Genomic DNA, 14062 nt, shown 5'->3' with positions numbered 1-14062 from the left:
CAAATTGTATAATATTAACTTTAAGTACTGTGTATCCATTTTAGTGCCGATTTAAATAGATTTCTTTAATTTGTGATAGATTAGTGTATTGGGTAAGTTAACCAATCAAATGAAGCAGAATACTTTACTGACCCCGCACGATAAACCTCGTAAAATCTTTGGACAAATTTTGATACATATCAACAACTTTATGTAAAGGGATAGTATCGATAACCTAAATACAAATTTTATACAACGATTCATACATTATACAACTATTTTTAACTTTCATACAACATTCAATATATATAACTACACAAGAATACAATTATAATACAATGTTACTATAATTTCGTAAGTATATGGTATGTCATGTGTTCTTCTTCTTCTTCGAGTTTCAATCTGAAATTCAGCCAAAATCAATTCTAATCTTCACCAGACACCCTCATAATTAAGATATAAACTCCAAACAATATTCTCAATTATTTGCAATAACACCCAAATCCAAACAAATAATAATTTTTGAAAACTTAAATTCGAATTCAAACCTTTACGATGGATTAATGTTTGAATCTTTAATTCCTACGACCTTCTTACTAGACGCTGAATTCATTTCTTGAAAAAGACTATCAAACTGCAGGATAATCCGATTTTCAAGAGAGCACAATACAAACCGAAGTGTCATTGTTTGAATTCAATAACATTCTTGCAATGTTAAAGTTCCATACTTAGTGGGTAGTAATGTAAAAAAGAAAAGGGCAAACCAGTGACAAACTGGAGGTTACTTCAATAGGTTGATTATCAGAAGATAACTTTTAGGCTTACCTTATTGAGAAAGAGACGGTGAGAGAGAGTGATGAAGAAAGAAAGAAAAATTGATGAGAGAGGTGGCAGTGAGGAAAGAGGAGAGGAGAGAAAAAAGGAAAATGATATAACTAAATCCCCTTATTTAAGACACTAATAATGGATTGTATATAATTTGTAACTAATCCTTATTTAGGGTGGGTAATATACAATACTAGGATAATTTTGGTAAATAAGTTTTAAATATTGTATAGCAAGGAAAAACCCCCTTTAAAGAACAACATGTTGGCCCAATTCTTACATTTTTATTTAGTCAAATTATCTTAATATAATATCATATTTTTTTTCTTTTATTAAAATAACTCAATATTTAGTCACTTTGGAATATTTAAATACTAGGCAACTAGTAGGCGCTCTTTAGCTTTTTCATTCACGGACTCGTTTGCATAGCGTGATATTTAATATTCAATAAATTAATTCATTAATCTCATACCATATCCAATAGTTTTAATTGATTTCTAAATTAATTTCTAATCCTTTTGCCATAATCGTGGATTCGCTTGCGTAGTGAGGTAGTAACTTTTAATAATTTTCAATACTAATTTCCTCAAGTACAAATATAATAATTTCTTAAAAGTACTACAAATAATTGATTGTCATGATTTCGAATTCGCTTGCGATGCGCGATTATGATAAGTTAATTAATTTTATTTTCGATCACGCATTCGCTTGCCTACCGTGGTTATGACAACGTAATATTATCCAAGTCATTCTTTAATAATTTTAATAACCACACAATAAAAGCGGATATAGAAAAACATGAAAATCATATAAATCATAGTTTGTCCAAAATTAGTTAAGCCAAGGTTAAGTCAACAAAGCGATCGTGCTAGAACCACGAGATTCAGAAAATGCCTTACACCTTCTCCCCGGTCATCAGAATTCCTTACCCGAACTTTATTTTTGCGGACCGATAAAAATAGAGTCAAATCTTCCTTTGACTAGGGATTCAAGTAAAAGGTAACTTAAAACATCGAAAAATCAATTCTAAGTGGCGACTCTGTAAATAAAATAATCCCTACTCAAATTTATCACTTCAAATGAAAAAACTCTTTTTACTCCAACAATTCATAATTAAAAAAATTAAAAACTTAAATTGAGACTATAGAAGTAAAATACAAAAAACAAGGATAATTGATACAGCGCCCCAGTCGGGTCTAATAATTATGCTCCCAGAAGAATCAATTATCATCAAGACAGTAGAAGTAACAGAATAATCGAAAGGGACACAAAGATGAATTTTGTTAAATTATTTGGTGAAATTTAGTAGTAATCGGTACCCTAAAAAATGAATAATAATGTACGTGTTTTTAAGGATATGTGGGTTAATTCAATATAAATGATAAATTGTGTTAGATTAAACAGATAAGGAACACAATAAATTATCAAACCAATCAAGAGGAGTGATCTCGAACTTAGTAACAGCTTAATGAAATGCCTGTCTTCGATCCCGGGCAATTGAAGAACAAAAGTAGAAACTTTGAATAACACATAAAATAAGAATATATTGCATTGATATGCGTGTTACATTATCCTAATGAATAATCAGAGCCCTCTTTATATAGCAGAGGAGTCTTACCCTAAGTGCAATTCCACAAAAGGTAAAAATCTTCCGTTTAACTAATCACCGATTTTCTGTCGATACGTGCTGAGATTCATGTCATGATATCCGACTAGTCACGAATATCATGATATTTTGTTGGTCATGCTCGATTATCTGGTAATGCCCTCCGAGATTTTTGGGATTCGAACCGATCCTGGGATCGTGGCCTCAATACTCCCGAGGGCAAACGTTTTGCCCGGATCCCGGCTCGAGAGGCTCCTTGCCTCAATTCCGATCCCTTACAGTCACATCTCATCCTCCGTTTACTTCATCGAAAATCGAAACGTCCCATGAACTCGATTTCACCCGCACACACCAAACTTATCATTATCCTCAATATCAATAAATTAGCAACTAGGAATAGAACAGAAAGTTGTACAAGTTCCTCAAATTGTCTGTCCTAGTTTTTATTTAAAAAATTAATGAACAAGTCCAACTTGACAAAATATTGTACAACTTTACAAGTGGCGCTTTGATACTTCTTTTGTCGACACCGTTAATTTAAATAGTCGAATAATCTATTGTTTATGAATTTCTCAAGACTTTAAGAAATATATCTAATATAAATTAGTATGAATTCATACTTCTTTTTATTTATATCTAAATATATTAATTTTTTGTAAGACATAAAGCATAATGTTCGTGTCCCCTCAAATTTTGTAAGTTATTATTTATTACCTGTATTGGGAAATTCATCCTCAAAACAAGAAAAGAAATTGTGAAAAAAGAATTTTTAATGGAACTTGACTCCAAATGGATAATTATAGTGGTTGTAGAAAAATAAAATATAATAAAATTATTTAGTGGTTTACCAAACTTTCACCGAAAAGAAAGTGGTGATATTCCAATATTTTATAGGTTTAGGGTCGGCCATCAGCTGCTATATAAAGGGCTTATTCCTTCCTCTTCCTTTCATTCTTCTCTTCTCATTGTTGATTACAGCTTCCTTCTCCAACAAAGCTCTCTATACTCTCCTTTTCCGATTCCCAAAAAACTTTCAAGGTACCAATTCTTCACTCTTTTATTCCCCTTTTAATCCTTTTTTTTTGTTGTGTTAATACGTTAATTTAGATCGTGTTCGGATCTTAATTCATGTGTTTATGTGTTGCTTAATTGATTTTTTTTTTTAATATTATGTGTTTTTCCATGGTGTGAGAACATGAATTAATATTGATTGAGGCCCTAATGAACTTTCAAGTATTTGTTTTTGTTAATTCTTCAAGTAATTTGTTTGGGTTGTTTATTAGATAACTAGATCTCAATTAATCCTCTTTAGGGTAAGTTTAGTTTAATTTTGTTTATAATGGGGTCAAAATCTTATACTCCTTCCCTGTGAACCTTTTCGGTCTGGTAGGAGGGTCAAACTAACTAATTTTCGGTGTGAATTTAGACATAGAATTTTTAAAAATTATGAAATAAAATCTACATATTTAGGAACTATATAAAAAGTATAGAAGTCACAATAGTTATCAATTTAAAATATTTAAATAATTTTTGCAAAATACGTGGTCAAAGTAAACCTTGTTTGATTCCCCAAATAGTAATAGATTCACCTAAATTATAAGAACAGCACAAGGTTTACATGAGTTGTGCTGATGTAGATTGAATCCATTTTTGCTTTTGTTAATTGTCATTTTCGACGGTGTTTGGGTCTTGATTCATGTGTGTATGTGCTGTTTTGTTACTTGTTTGATTTTTTTATTAGTGAGAACATGAATTGATGTGTGTTTTAGTTTTAGTGTCGTCAATTAGATCTATACCAGGTGGGATATAAAAGTTGATCGAGTTATTAATGAATTCTTTAATCAGTTTTCTGGCCAAAGCTGACAAAACGTGCAATGACCTTAGGTGGTGACCTTAGGGGTTGGAAAAACATTTAGGGTGCAGGGGTGGTGGCAACAAACACTTATTTCTAGTTTCCTTTTTTAAAATTCTGACACTTCCCCATTTGTTTTATATTAATATTCTCATTTCACTTTTGTTCATTTATCCTGACTTCAATTGTCCCACGCAAGAAAAGTTAATAGTATTACTTATAATATGATAGTAAAAGTAATTTAGACTGTACATATTAAAAGAAGTGAAAATGGCTATCTAATGCAATAGAAGAAATGGTTACTATTAAAAGAAAGAGATTAAAATGTAGTATAATGACATGGATTAGGAAATCCAAGGTTGCGGGTCTTTTTAAAGGTTGTCACTACTTTTGTGGTGTATTTGATGTTGAGCCCTGGATTATTGAACCAAAGCTTTCTTTCAGCATATAAGTATGTTGGCTGAACGACAATATTGGAGTATTGTTCTTTATAATGTGATTGAATTAGTTCAAAATTTTCATGTGATTCAGAAGCTTAGCCTTGTATATGTGCATCTAAACATATTACTGTAGAGTGAAAAGTTTTATTCTTTGAAATGCAGTCCATTCTGTTACTATCCTTATCTGGCATCGTACTTAAATTTCAGAATATTTTCGCACAGGTTGAAATAGGTCAGATGTACTGAGTGAAGTATTTCTTTCATATCTTCTGCTGATAGCTCTTGGTTTTGCATATCATATTTGCCTTTTTAATGTGAATACTGTTACTTAATAAAAAAATCTCTAAGCCCGTTTAGTATTCTTATCGGGGAATTATACACAATATTTGTATATGCTTGATCTTGGTTCTGCTTCTGTTAGTTTAATAAAATATGAAATATGATAAGTTTTCTGTTATGTCTAACGCCCCCCTTTATTTGGTGTAATTACAGATGCAAATCTTTGTAAAGACGCTTACCGGAAAAACCATTACTCTCGAGGTTGAGAGTTCCGACACTATTGATAATGTCAAGGCTAAGATTCAGGACAAGGAAGGAATCCCTCCCGATCAGCAGAGGTTGATCTTTGCTGGAAAGCAGCTAGAGGATGGCCGCACTCTTGCCGACTACAACATCCAAAAGGAATCCACCCTTCACCTTGTCCTCCGTCTACGTGGTGGGATGCAGATTTTTGTAAAAACATTGACTGGGAAGACCATCACCCTTGAGGTTGAGAACTCCGACACCATTGACAATGTTAAGGCGAAGATCCAGGACAAGGAAGGCATCCCTCCAGACCAGCAGAGGTTGATCTTTGCTGGAAAGCAGCTTGAGGATGGGTGCACTCTTGCCGACTACAACATTCAGAAGGAGTCCACCCTTCACCTTGTCCTCCGTCTGCGTGGTGGCATGCAGATTTTTGTGAAAACTTTGACTGGGAAGACCATCACCCTTGAGGTTGAGAGCTCTGACACCATTGACAATATTAAGGCGAAGATACAGGACAAGGAAGGCATCCCTCCAGATCAGCAGAGGTTGATCTTTGCTGGAAAGCAGCTTGAGGATGGGCGAACTCTTGCCGACTACAATATTCAAAAGGAGTCCACCCTCCACCTTGTTCTTCGACTGAGGGGTGGTATGCAGATCTTTGTGAAGACATTGACAGGGAAGACGATCACCTTGGAGGTCGAAAGTTCTGATACAATTGATAACGTAAAGGCGAAGATCCAAGATAAAGAAGGGATTCCACCAGATCAGCAGCGATTGATCTTTGCTGGTAAGCAGCTTGAGGATGGGAGGACCCTTGCTGATTACAATATCCAGAAAGAGTCCACGTTGCATTTGGTTCTCCGTTTGAGGGGAGGGATGCAGATATTTGTCAAGACTCTAACTGGGAAGACTATCACTTTGGAGGTGGAGAGCTCTGATACTATTGATAATGTGAAAGCAAAGATTCAGGACAAGGAGGGTATTCCCCCAGATCAGCAGAGGTTGATTTTTGCTGGTAAGCAGCTGGAGGATGGTCGTACCCTTGCAGATTATAACATCCAGAAAGAATCCACCCTTCACCTCGTGCTTCGTCTCCGTGGTGGCTTTTGAGAAGTTAATTCCATGCTATCTTTCATCTGTTGCATTTGCTAGGATTCTGTTTGTTGAAGGATCTTGAAGACTTCTGTGCTTTCCTTTAGTGGCTTTTGTTGTACTCTGTGTTTAAGCTGTTGATATGCCTTTGATGGCATTGGTTACGTGCTTTGTTTTAAGACAGTTGTTTTTAGCTGTTGGTTTTATCTGAATAAATTTAGTTTCTGTGGTTCATTTCTTGGTTTTGCTGTGAGCATATTTCTGCAACTCCTTGGTTGTCTAACCAATTATGAATCTATATTACTATATGTTTACGTATGGCTGTTTACAGATTTTATTGGTTCACATACGTTTGCCCCATTTACGAATATACTTTTCAGCTGAGGAGTCAGTATAAGGATAAAGTCCATAATATTCTGCTAAAATCAGACATTAGAGTTCATATTTTTCGGAAGAATCAAACATTTACAAAGTATTTGCTATATTAATAAAATGTAAATATTTAGTAATTATATAGAAGTACTTTAGATTACAAAAATTAAAAGAAACAGAATGTATTGCCGGAAAATGTATAGTAGTAATATTGTTTAATGGTTAGATCTTCTCAATGTTAACTAATAGAGCATGTCAAATGCTCGTTATAATACTATCTTAATATAATGTACTATTTTTCAATTTTTTGGCAGTGTAGAAAATTTGATTCATACACATAACAATGCAAAAGAACTAATAATCAGCTCACAAACACTGACTAATAATTCTATTGAACAAAGTAATTTCACTTCCTGGAAGCAGTTAACATACTGAATTCTTTTTATCTCCGACTCTGAATTTCTTTTGGTCAAATCTATACAACTCAAGATTTAACAAAAATGCCTGTGTGGACTTCACAAGAACTAACAATCATCATCAACAAAAGAGAGTATTTAGTCCCCTCAAATGGCCATAACTTAATCTAGGAAGGCCAAAACTTGGATGGAAGCTGCAAACCATCATTTAACCAATGTATCTAATTCACATCCAAATACATGCCTCTCGGAAAGCATAATCTAGCAAAATTCTGAACCAATCGGGTGAATTTGGTTAAGGACTGCAACCTTGCCCATGAACGATAATCCTCCAGTTAGATTAATTTGGCAAGTAATCAACTTCTGAATGTTCTCCAGACCACCAGGCTTCCGGTGAAGTCATATCTGTCTCATACTACATTTCAACTTCTCAGATTCAAGCTCTTGTTTCAAAGATTCGAGTCGTTCAAGTAAGTCAATGTTTTCCTGGTGAAATCAAACATCATCGACAAAGTATTAAGTTAACTGTGAAAATGATAATAAGCATTAAGGTTATCACAAACCACAAAACAGAAGAAGGAGGAGACAGCAGAAGAAGACATTACAAAGAGGCAACAAGAAAACTGCCTCAAACATTCACCTTTTGCAGCAAGTCCAACTTCTTATTGCTGCCAGTAGCACCATCCTCCTTTAACAACTGCTTAATCTACACAAAAGGTCACAAGTTAACAAACCAGCAAATGAGGTGCAACAATTAACCCCTTTCTAAGTAAAGCAGGCATGGGAAGAACTCCATATTTCGACTTTAACCAGGAGCCAAATGTTGTGATATATACCAATGCAAGAAACATGCCTCAATAATCAAATGATGTGATACAAAAGATTTCACTGGCTGTGAATCTAATGCGGATGACATGTTCTGGACAAGCCAATAGCAAACAACAGAAACTATGCATCAGCGATGGGATATATAGCAGTGCACCTGTAATCTTTAAGCTCTTTACACAGATCAGATTCATTAGAATGGAAAGAACTAAGAGGGGTTAGGAACAATTTAATGCAGAGCAACAAGAACTTCAGCATTTGGCTCAAAACTTTCCTTCTAAATTGAGCAATTTTTTTTTTCTCCGCACTTATTTGAATGTTTCTCTTGCCTTTTTTTTTTTTTTTTTTTCCCCATTATACCCGACCCAGTACCCTTTAAATCCCAGCCGTTGATCTTAAATGATCAACGACTCATAATAACCTTCCCGTTCCATATATAACCCCTCCCCCCCACTACCCAATTCCCTCAGAACCCTAACATTCTTCACCCGCCAAAAGCCTCCCTCGAGCTCTCTCCTTGTCTCATGCCAAACCCTAGCCGACCAAGAAAATTCTCTCATGTTCTTTCCTTTTACGCGTTCATATGCGGGCTCACATACCTTATTAGTCTTCCCCTACTCAGTTATGGTAAATTTCTCTACCAATCAATCTATGGCAAGAATGATTCTCTTGAGTCGGGTTGATATGATTTAAACCTTATGGAAATGAACACGATTTTGGCTTTGTACATCTAGAACGGAAGGATATTTCCCTATCCAGCGTATCTACGTTGATTTCTTCTCAACTGGGGTTTGTGTGTGATTTACCCTAATTTGATTCGAAATCGGTTTGCATGAGTTTTTGTTCGATTTTGTGGTTTGATTGATTTTTTTCCTTTTTGATTATGTGAAGCTAACGGTTGTTCTACAAAATTTCCGTACAACTTCTTGATAATGTTATTCTCCAGTTCCTTTCTTTTCTGCCTCCTTAAAATCTTCGGGATCATCAAGTAGATTGTTCCAGAGCAATTAATACTAGATCTAAAATTTTGTAACTCTAATACACTTGGTTAGGCAGTAGGTTAATCCTTCTTAAACATTACAACAGGACCTGGTAGCAAGATTAATCCATCTCCAACTAGTTTCAATAAGTAATAAAATCTTCACAAGAAATGCTAACTAGTGTCCTCTCTCATCTTCAGTTTTAGATAAGATCACTATAATAACTCAGCAAACTGATTCTACTTCTTCACCACCATCAGAATTCCTTAGCTAAGAGCCTTACCTCACCTCTGATTGTTTTCAATATTGATTTCTACCCACACTATAACTCAGAGATCAAAAGAACTAGTTGGGTATATAGTATGCAAAAACTATTTCTAAAAGCTCGATAAAGAGCTCTTCAAGAAGAAAAGCGACATGGATATATTTTTACCATTGTGAAATACCAGGAGGGGAAGTCGAAATCTAAAGAAGGTATTTCCGGGGCATAACTTAGCCAAATTTTTTTAAAGGAAAGATGATCTTCACTCTACAGAAAAATGCAAAAGTCACTATTTACAAGAGCCATGCTGCCAAGGTTTCTTCTCCAAAAATTTCAACTTCGTCTAAATTCCATTTTAGTGCATCCCAAACTATTAACCTCTTCCCTAAATGGCAAGTTTTTACTCCTCCACCATTCAAACTAATATAAAATAGTACTCTTTTCCATTAGATCGAATTTGAGCTGACACCTCTTTACTCTTATGCCCCTTGATAATCAATCAAGGTAAATCAAAATGAGACAAATTTTGACTCAAATCTTTTCCTTTGGTTTGTTGTTCTTTTGGCTTCCCAGACCCCAACATAGGTGGGGGGGGGGGGGCAGAGGAGACAAAGAATATGCATTCTCCTTTTCCGTTCTTCTTCCTTTCTTCTAAGAACAAAAACAAATGAAAGCTCCACTGCTCTCTTTTTCTTTTCTCTTCATTTTTCCTTTTATTTGTTGGACTGGCGTTGATGGGTGGTTGTTTTAGACCATCATAGAAAATTTATCAAAAAGCGCAATTTGATGTGCAAATTCATTTAGCAAAATATGAAAACTAATGGTTGAAAATGAAAAAGGATCCGCAGTCCCCAAACTGGGCGCCATCAACTAAAGACCTAATAAAGAAATGCATGACAAGAAAAGCTGCACATGGCCAAAGCAGTGAAGGAAATGCAGAAGCCTGTATACCTGGTTTTTACTATCATTAAGTGGAAAAAGGAGAAAATGGACGGTAATTTTTTGTATCAAATCTGTTCTAATAAAACAATAGAGAATAATAAACAGCTCAGCAACAATGAGCATATTGCATCTAGAGGGTGAAATTTCAATAGAGATCCATATATAGCTGAATTTAAATCATACATAGGGGACAATGAATCAGTTAATATTCTCAGGCTTGAACTAGACAGAGAAATCGCTTCTACTATATTTATTGACCACCTGGGACTTAAGAAATTCATTTAACAAGACAGAACTCATGCTGCAGAGAAAGGAAGAGGCCATTACCGTCGAAATGTATGTACTCACGGGAAACAGTAAACACAATCTTCTTAGACATAGTGTTATAGGTACAATCATTTTTCTAGACCGATGTATCATACTAGAAAAGGTGAATATTTCTTTTTATTTATTTGTTTGTTTGTTTTGTTAAATATGTGATTGCCTAGTTGATGTTCTTGATTAAGGTGAGTAGGTAATACGTTACATAGTTAATAAGGAAATAAGGTGTTATATTAGGCATGCCATCATTGATTGTCATTAGAGAGGATATTATGTTGCAGAAAATAGTACAACAGCAATTCAAGGGCTTCACAAGATATATTAAATCCTTATATCAAATGAATATTGGTGAATTTCTCACCAAAGTATTATTGCTTTTGAATAGAAGATGCCTACCTTAACCAGTTCATTTTGGCAGCTGGTAGATTTCACTTGCTCGTCATCATATCTTTTCCTCCACACTGCAGATTCGTCCATTGCTTCTCTACTGGCAAGATCAAACTGTCTCCTACAAGAAACCAGGAACAGAATACTTGGCTAAGCATTACATGGCATCGGAATTCTATATTAATGAGAAAGTTGGATTTTTTATCTAAAAATGACCATATGTTTGATGCCAGCAATTTTAAACTTGTGCTGAGAATGTGAAAAACCTTAATCCTTAAAAACAATTTCTTATTCATTTCAATCACTACTCTTGTGCCAGTAGGAAATATAGAGAACCTCTAATACTTTTCATTCTTATTTTGTAAAATGTTAGTTTGAGATGAATTTAAATGGGGTAGGTACATGGTCAATGAGGACTGAGGATTCATATAGCTGACCCCAACTTGTTTGAGATTGAGACTTAGTTGTTATTGTTGTTCAATCGCTACTTAACTTGGAAAGTGATTTTGCCTCTGCAACTTAAAGTTAACAGAATAAGCGCTATCCATTGAATAAAGAGAAGGTTTGCTACAGTGATTCGGGTGGTCGGTGGCTCCTTCGAGAGTTGCGGGTCCTTCCGCTGCATGAGTGTTAGCTCACGCTCAAAACTCCTCCGACACGAGTCCTACTCGTTGAGCTGCGGTCTGTTTCCCGGCTTCTCTTTTGCGATTTGCACTTCTGATTGGTTCCAGCCATCCTCAACCTTAATGAGTGGACTATGAAGGGGTCAGTCAAGCGGTTCGGGTTTTCGGTCAGTTCCCGTTCTGAATCCCATCACAAATGCTTTAGTAGGTGACTTGCCTTGGATTTTGATTATAGGGTAGTTTTGATTAGCATATACCTGAACAATTAGAACTAGTTGCTACAAGAAATATTTTAAGCATATTGTATTCCAATTCACAACCTTATAAGGGTGACACACAAAGAAAAGCTAAAAATTAATGCGGATAAGGGTCTGATTTGCCCCTCTACTATCATAAATAAGCCTTATTTACCCTCCGTTTACGTTTTTTATCAAAAATATCCCTACAGTTATACATTAGGTTCATATTTACCCTTACGCGTTAAAATAGGTTACATTTGCCCTTCATTATACTTTAAGATCACATTTACCTCTCTACTCTTCAAAAAGGGTTACATTTGCCATTCGTTATACTTTTTGACATATTTATCCTTACAATTATACCCTACATTTACCCTCATCCGGTAGATCGCCATGTCCCACCTTTTTTTTCCTACATGGGACCTATGTGGATTTCTTTTTCTTCCAATTTAAATATGGTCACCTATTTAAGATAATTTAACCCGCCCACCCAATTTAAATAATACTTCATTAACTCCATTATTGTGCTAACTTCTTGTAATTTACTTTGGTTACTGCAATAATTGTGAGTTGTATTAGATTAGTGATTTTGAGTTCAAAGTTATTGTTTGTCAATATGTTGTCGCTGCTATAACTATTGTATTTCGCACAATCTTCATAAATGCCGTATCAGGGAATTGCTTTTCGTGAATCAATCATGGTCAATTGACCCAGTTTAGACTTTACAGAGTTGTATCTCTACAAACACTTCAAAATATCATTGAGTGATTCATGTCTCCTAACTCCTAAGTATTAAAGGGAAACAAATTAACATCGGATCCGAATTAACATAGACAAAGGTGAAATAATTAAATAAATCAATTAGAGATAACACTATAGTTTTGTTCACTCACTGTCCAAAATTTTCTCGCTCTCCGAAAAACATGAAGCTGACACGGATAAGAGAGATGGACGAGTGGGGGTGTGGGTGTGGGGTGAGTGGGGTGACGAGCTGGCACGGATAATTGTAAGGATAAATATGTCAAAAAAGTATAACGAAGGGCAAATGTAACCCTTTTCGAAGAGTAGAGGGGTAAATATGATCCTAAAGTATAACGGAGGTCAAATGTAACTCTTTTAAACGTTTAAGGGGTAAATATGAACCTAATGTATAACGGTAAGGATATTTTTGATAGAAAAATTAAACGGAGGGTAAATAAGGCCTATTTATGATAGTAGGGGGCAAATCAGACCCTTATCCGAAATTAATAACCTATGAGGCCATTTACTCCTAGATTTTACATTAAGCATTTTCCTCAATTCCCTTCGTTGAATTCAAATGACACTAAGTAGTGTACACTGTACACAAAAAGACATCTGTTCTGCTCAGAAACAAATATACATTCAGAAATGTAACCAGAACCAAGAAGATAGTGCAAAAGCAAAGGAAAAGTTATTAAGTTTCTGATATCTTCATTTCCTACCTCAATTGGTAATCCAGTCCAAATTGGTTTTCCTTTTGCTTGTAATTTAAGCAAAACCAAAATTGAATACAAACAAGAAACCCACATTCCTATGCTAGATACAAAAGTAAAGTTTGGTGCTTTTTAATATTCTTGATTAAGAGTTAAGACTAACCAACCTACCCAACTAATCCCTTCTGTTTCTTGAACATTACCCAATTTTTCTCAGCAACAAAACAAAGTGAAAAAAACATTTAACCAATTATTTTCTTGATCCATTTCTGGGTGCAAAGACACGATCTTCTTTTGAAGGTAAATATAAAAGATTAAGCAAGAAAGAAGAAGAAGAAGAGTACCTGAGTAATTCAGTCTCATTAGCAGAGAAACGGTAGTCAATAGTCCAAAGCCTTAAGTAAACAGCTAAACCCATAACCATAACAAGACCAAGTCCCACCAATATTTGCTTTCTCCCTCTTCCTCTCATCTTCCCCTTCTCTCTCTCTTTGGGCTACTACACGATCACAAAGTTAATGGCAATTTATAAAATGCTTATAAATAAATACTTTTATTAGTACTTTTCAAAATAACTAAAATGTCCTTAATGCATTTTGAAAAAAACCCTTAAATTTCAAAATATAAAAATGACAAGTGATGAAAAATATAGAATGGAGGGGGAGTTAGTATTTATGCGCTAGGTAAATATTAAAAGTGTTATAAATATATTATATTATGGATATTAATTTAGTACTCCTTTGTAAATAAGCTTCCCGAAAAAGCTTATCCATATGAGATTCCGCCGTAAATATGTTTATCCATTTAGTACTCTATTGGAAATAAGCCTCATGAAGAAGCTTATCCTTTCGGTACTCCGTTATGGATAAATATTACCCATAGTAGAAGATTATCTATATCTGGTACAGTAGCAGCTTAC

The 14062-nt window shown here is 34.8% G+C and overlaps 2 protein-coding genes across 2 annotated transcripts; one reads left to right on the top strand and one right to left on the bottom strand.

Annotated features, from left to right (window-relative positions):
- The first annotated feature begins 3281 nt into the window (after window positions 1-3281).
- On the top strand, window positions 3282-6556 carry LOC104121348 (polyubiquitin-like). The gene is made up of 2 exons (XM_009633321.4): window positions 3282-3448; window positions 5195-6556. Exon 2 carries the CDS (start codon window positions 5195-5197, stop codon window positions 6338-6340), a length of 1146 nt encoding a protein of 381 aa, XP_009631616.1. The 5' UTR covers window positions 3282-3448; the 3' UTR covers window positions 6341-6556.
- A 489-nt stretch (window positions 6557-7045) lies between these two features.
- LOC104121347 (uncharacterized) lies at window positions 7046-13824 on the bottom strand. The gene is made up of 4 exons (XM_009633320.4): window positions 13488-13824; window positions 10837-10948; window positions 7751-7816; window positions 7046-7596 (listed from the first exon to the last, which is right to left on the bottom strand). Exons 1-4 carry the CDS (start codon window positions 13613-13615, stop codon window positions 7510-7512), a joined length of 393 nt encoding a protein of 130 aa, XP_009631615.1. The 5' UTR covers window positions 13616-13824; the 3' UTR covers window positions 7046-7509.
- Between the last annotated feature and the right edge of the window lie 238 nt (window positions 13825-14062).

Source organism: Nicotiana tomentosiformis, chromosome 7 (genome assembly GCF_000390325.3).
Source record: "Nicotiana tomentosiformis chromosome 7, ASM39032v3, whole genome shotgun sequence".
In the NCBI taxonomy this organism is placed as follows: Eukaryota; Viridiplantae; Streptophyta; class Magnoliopsida; order Solanales; family Solanaceae; genus Nicotiana; species Nicotiana tomentosiformis.
The sequence above is the reverse complement of the archived record's forward strand: the minus strand, read 5'-3'. Positions and strand labels throughout refer to the sequence as shown.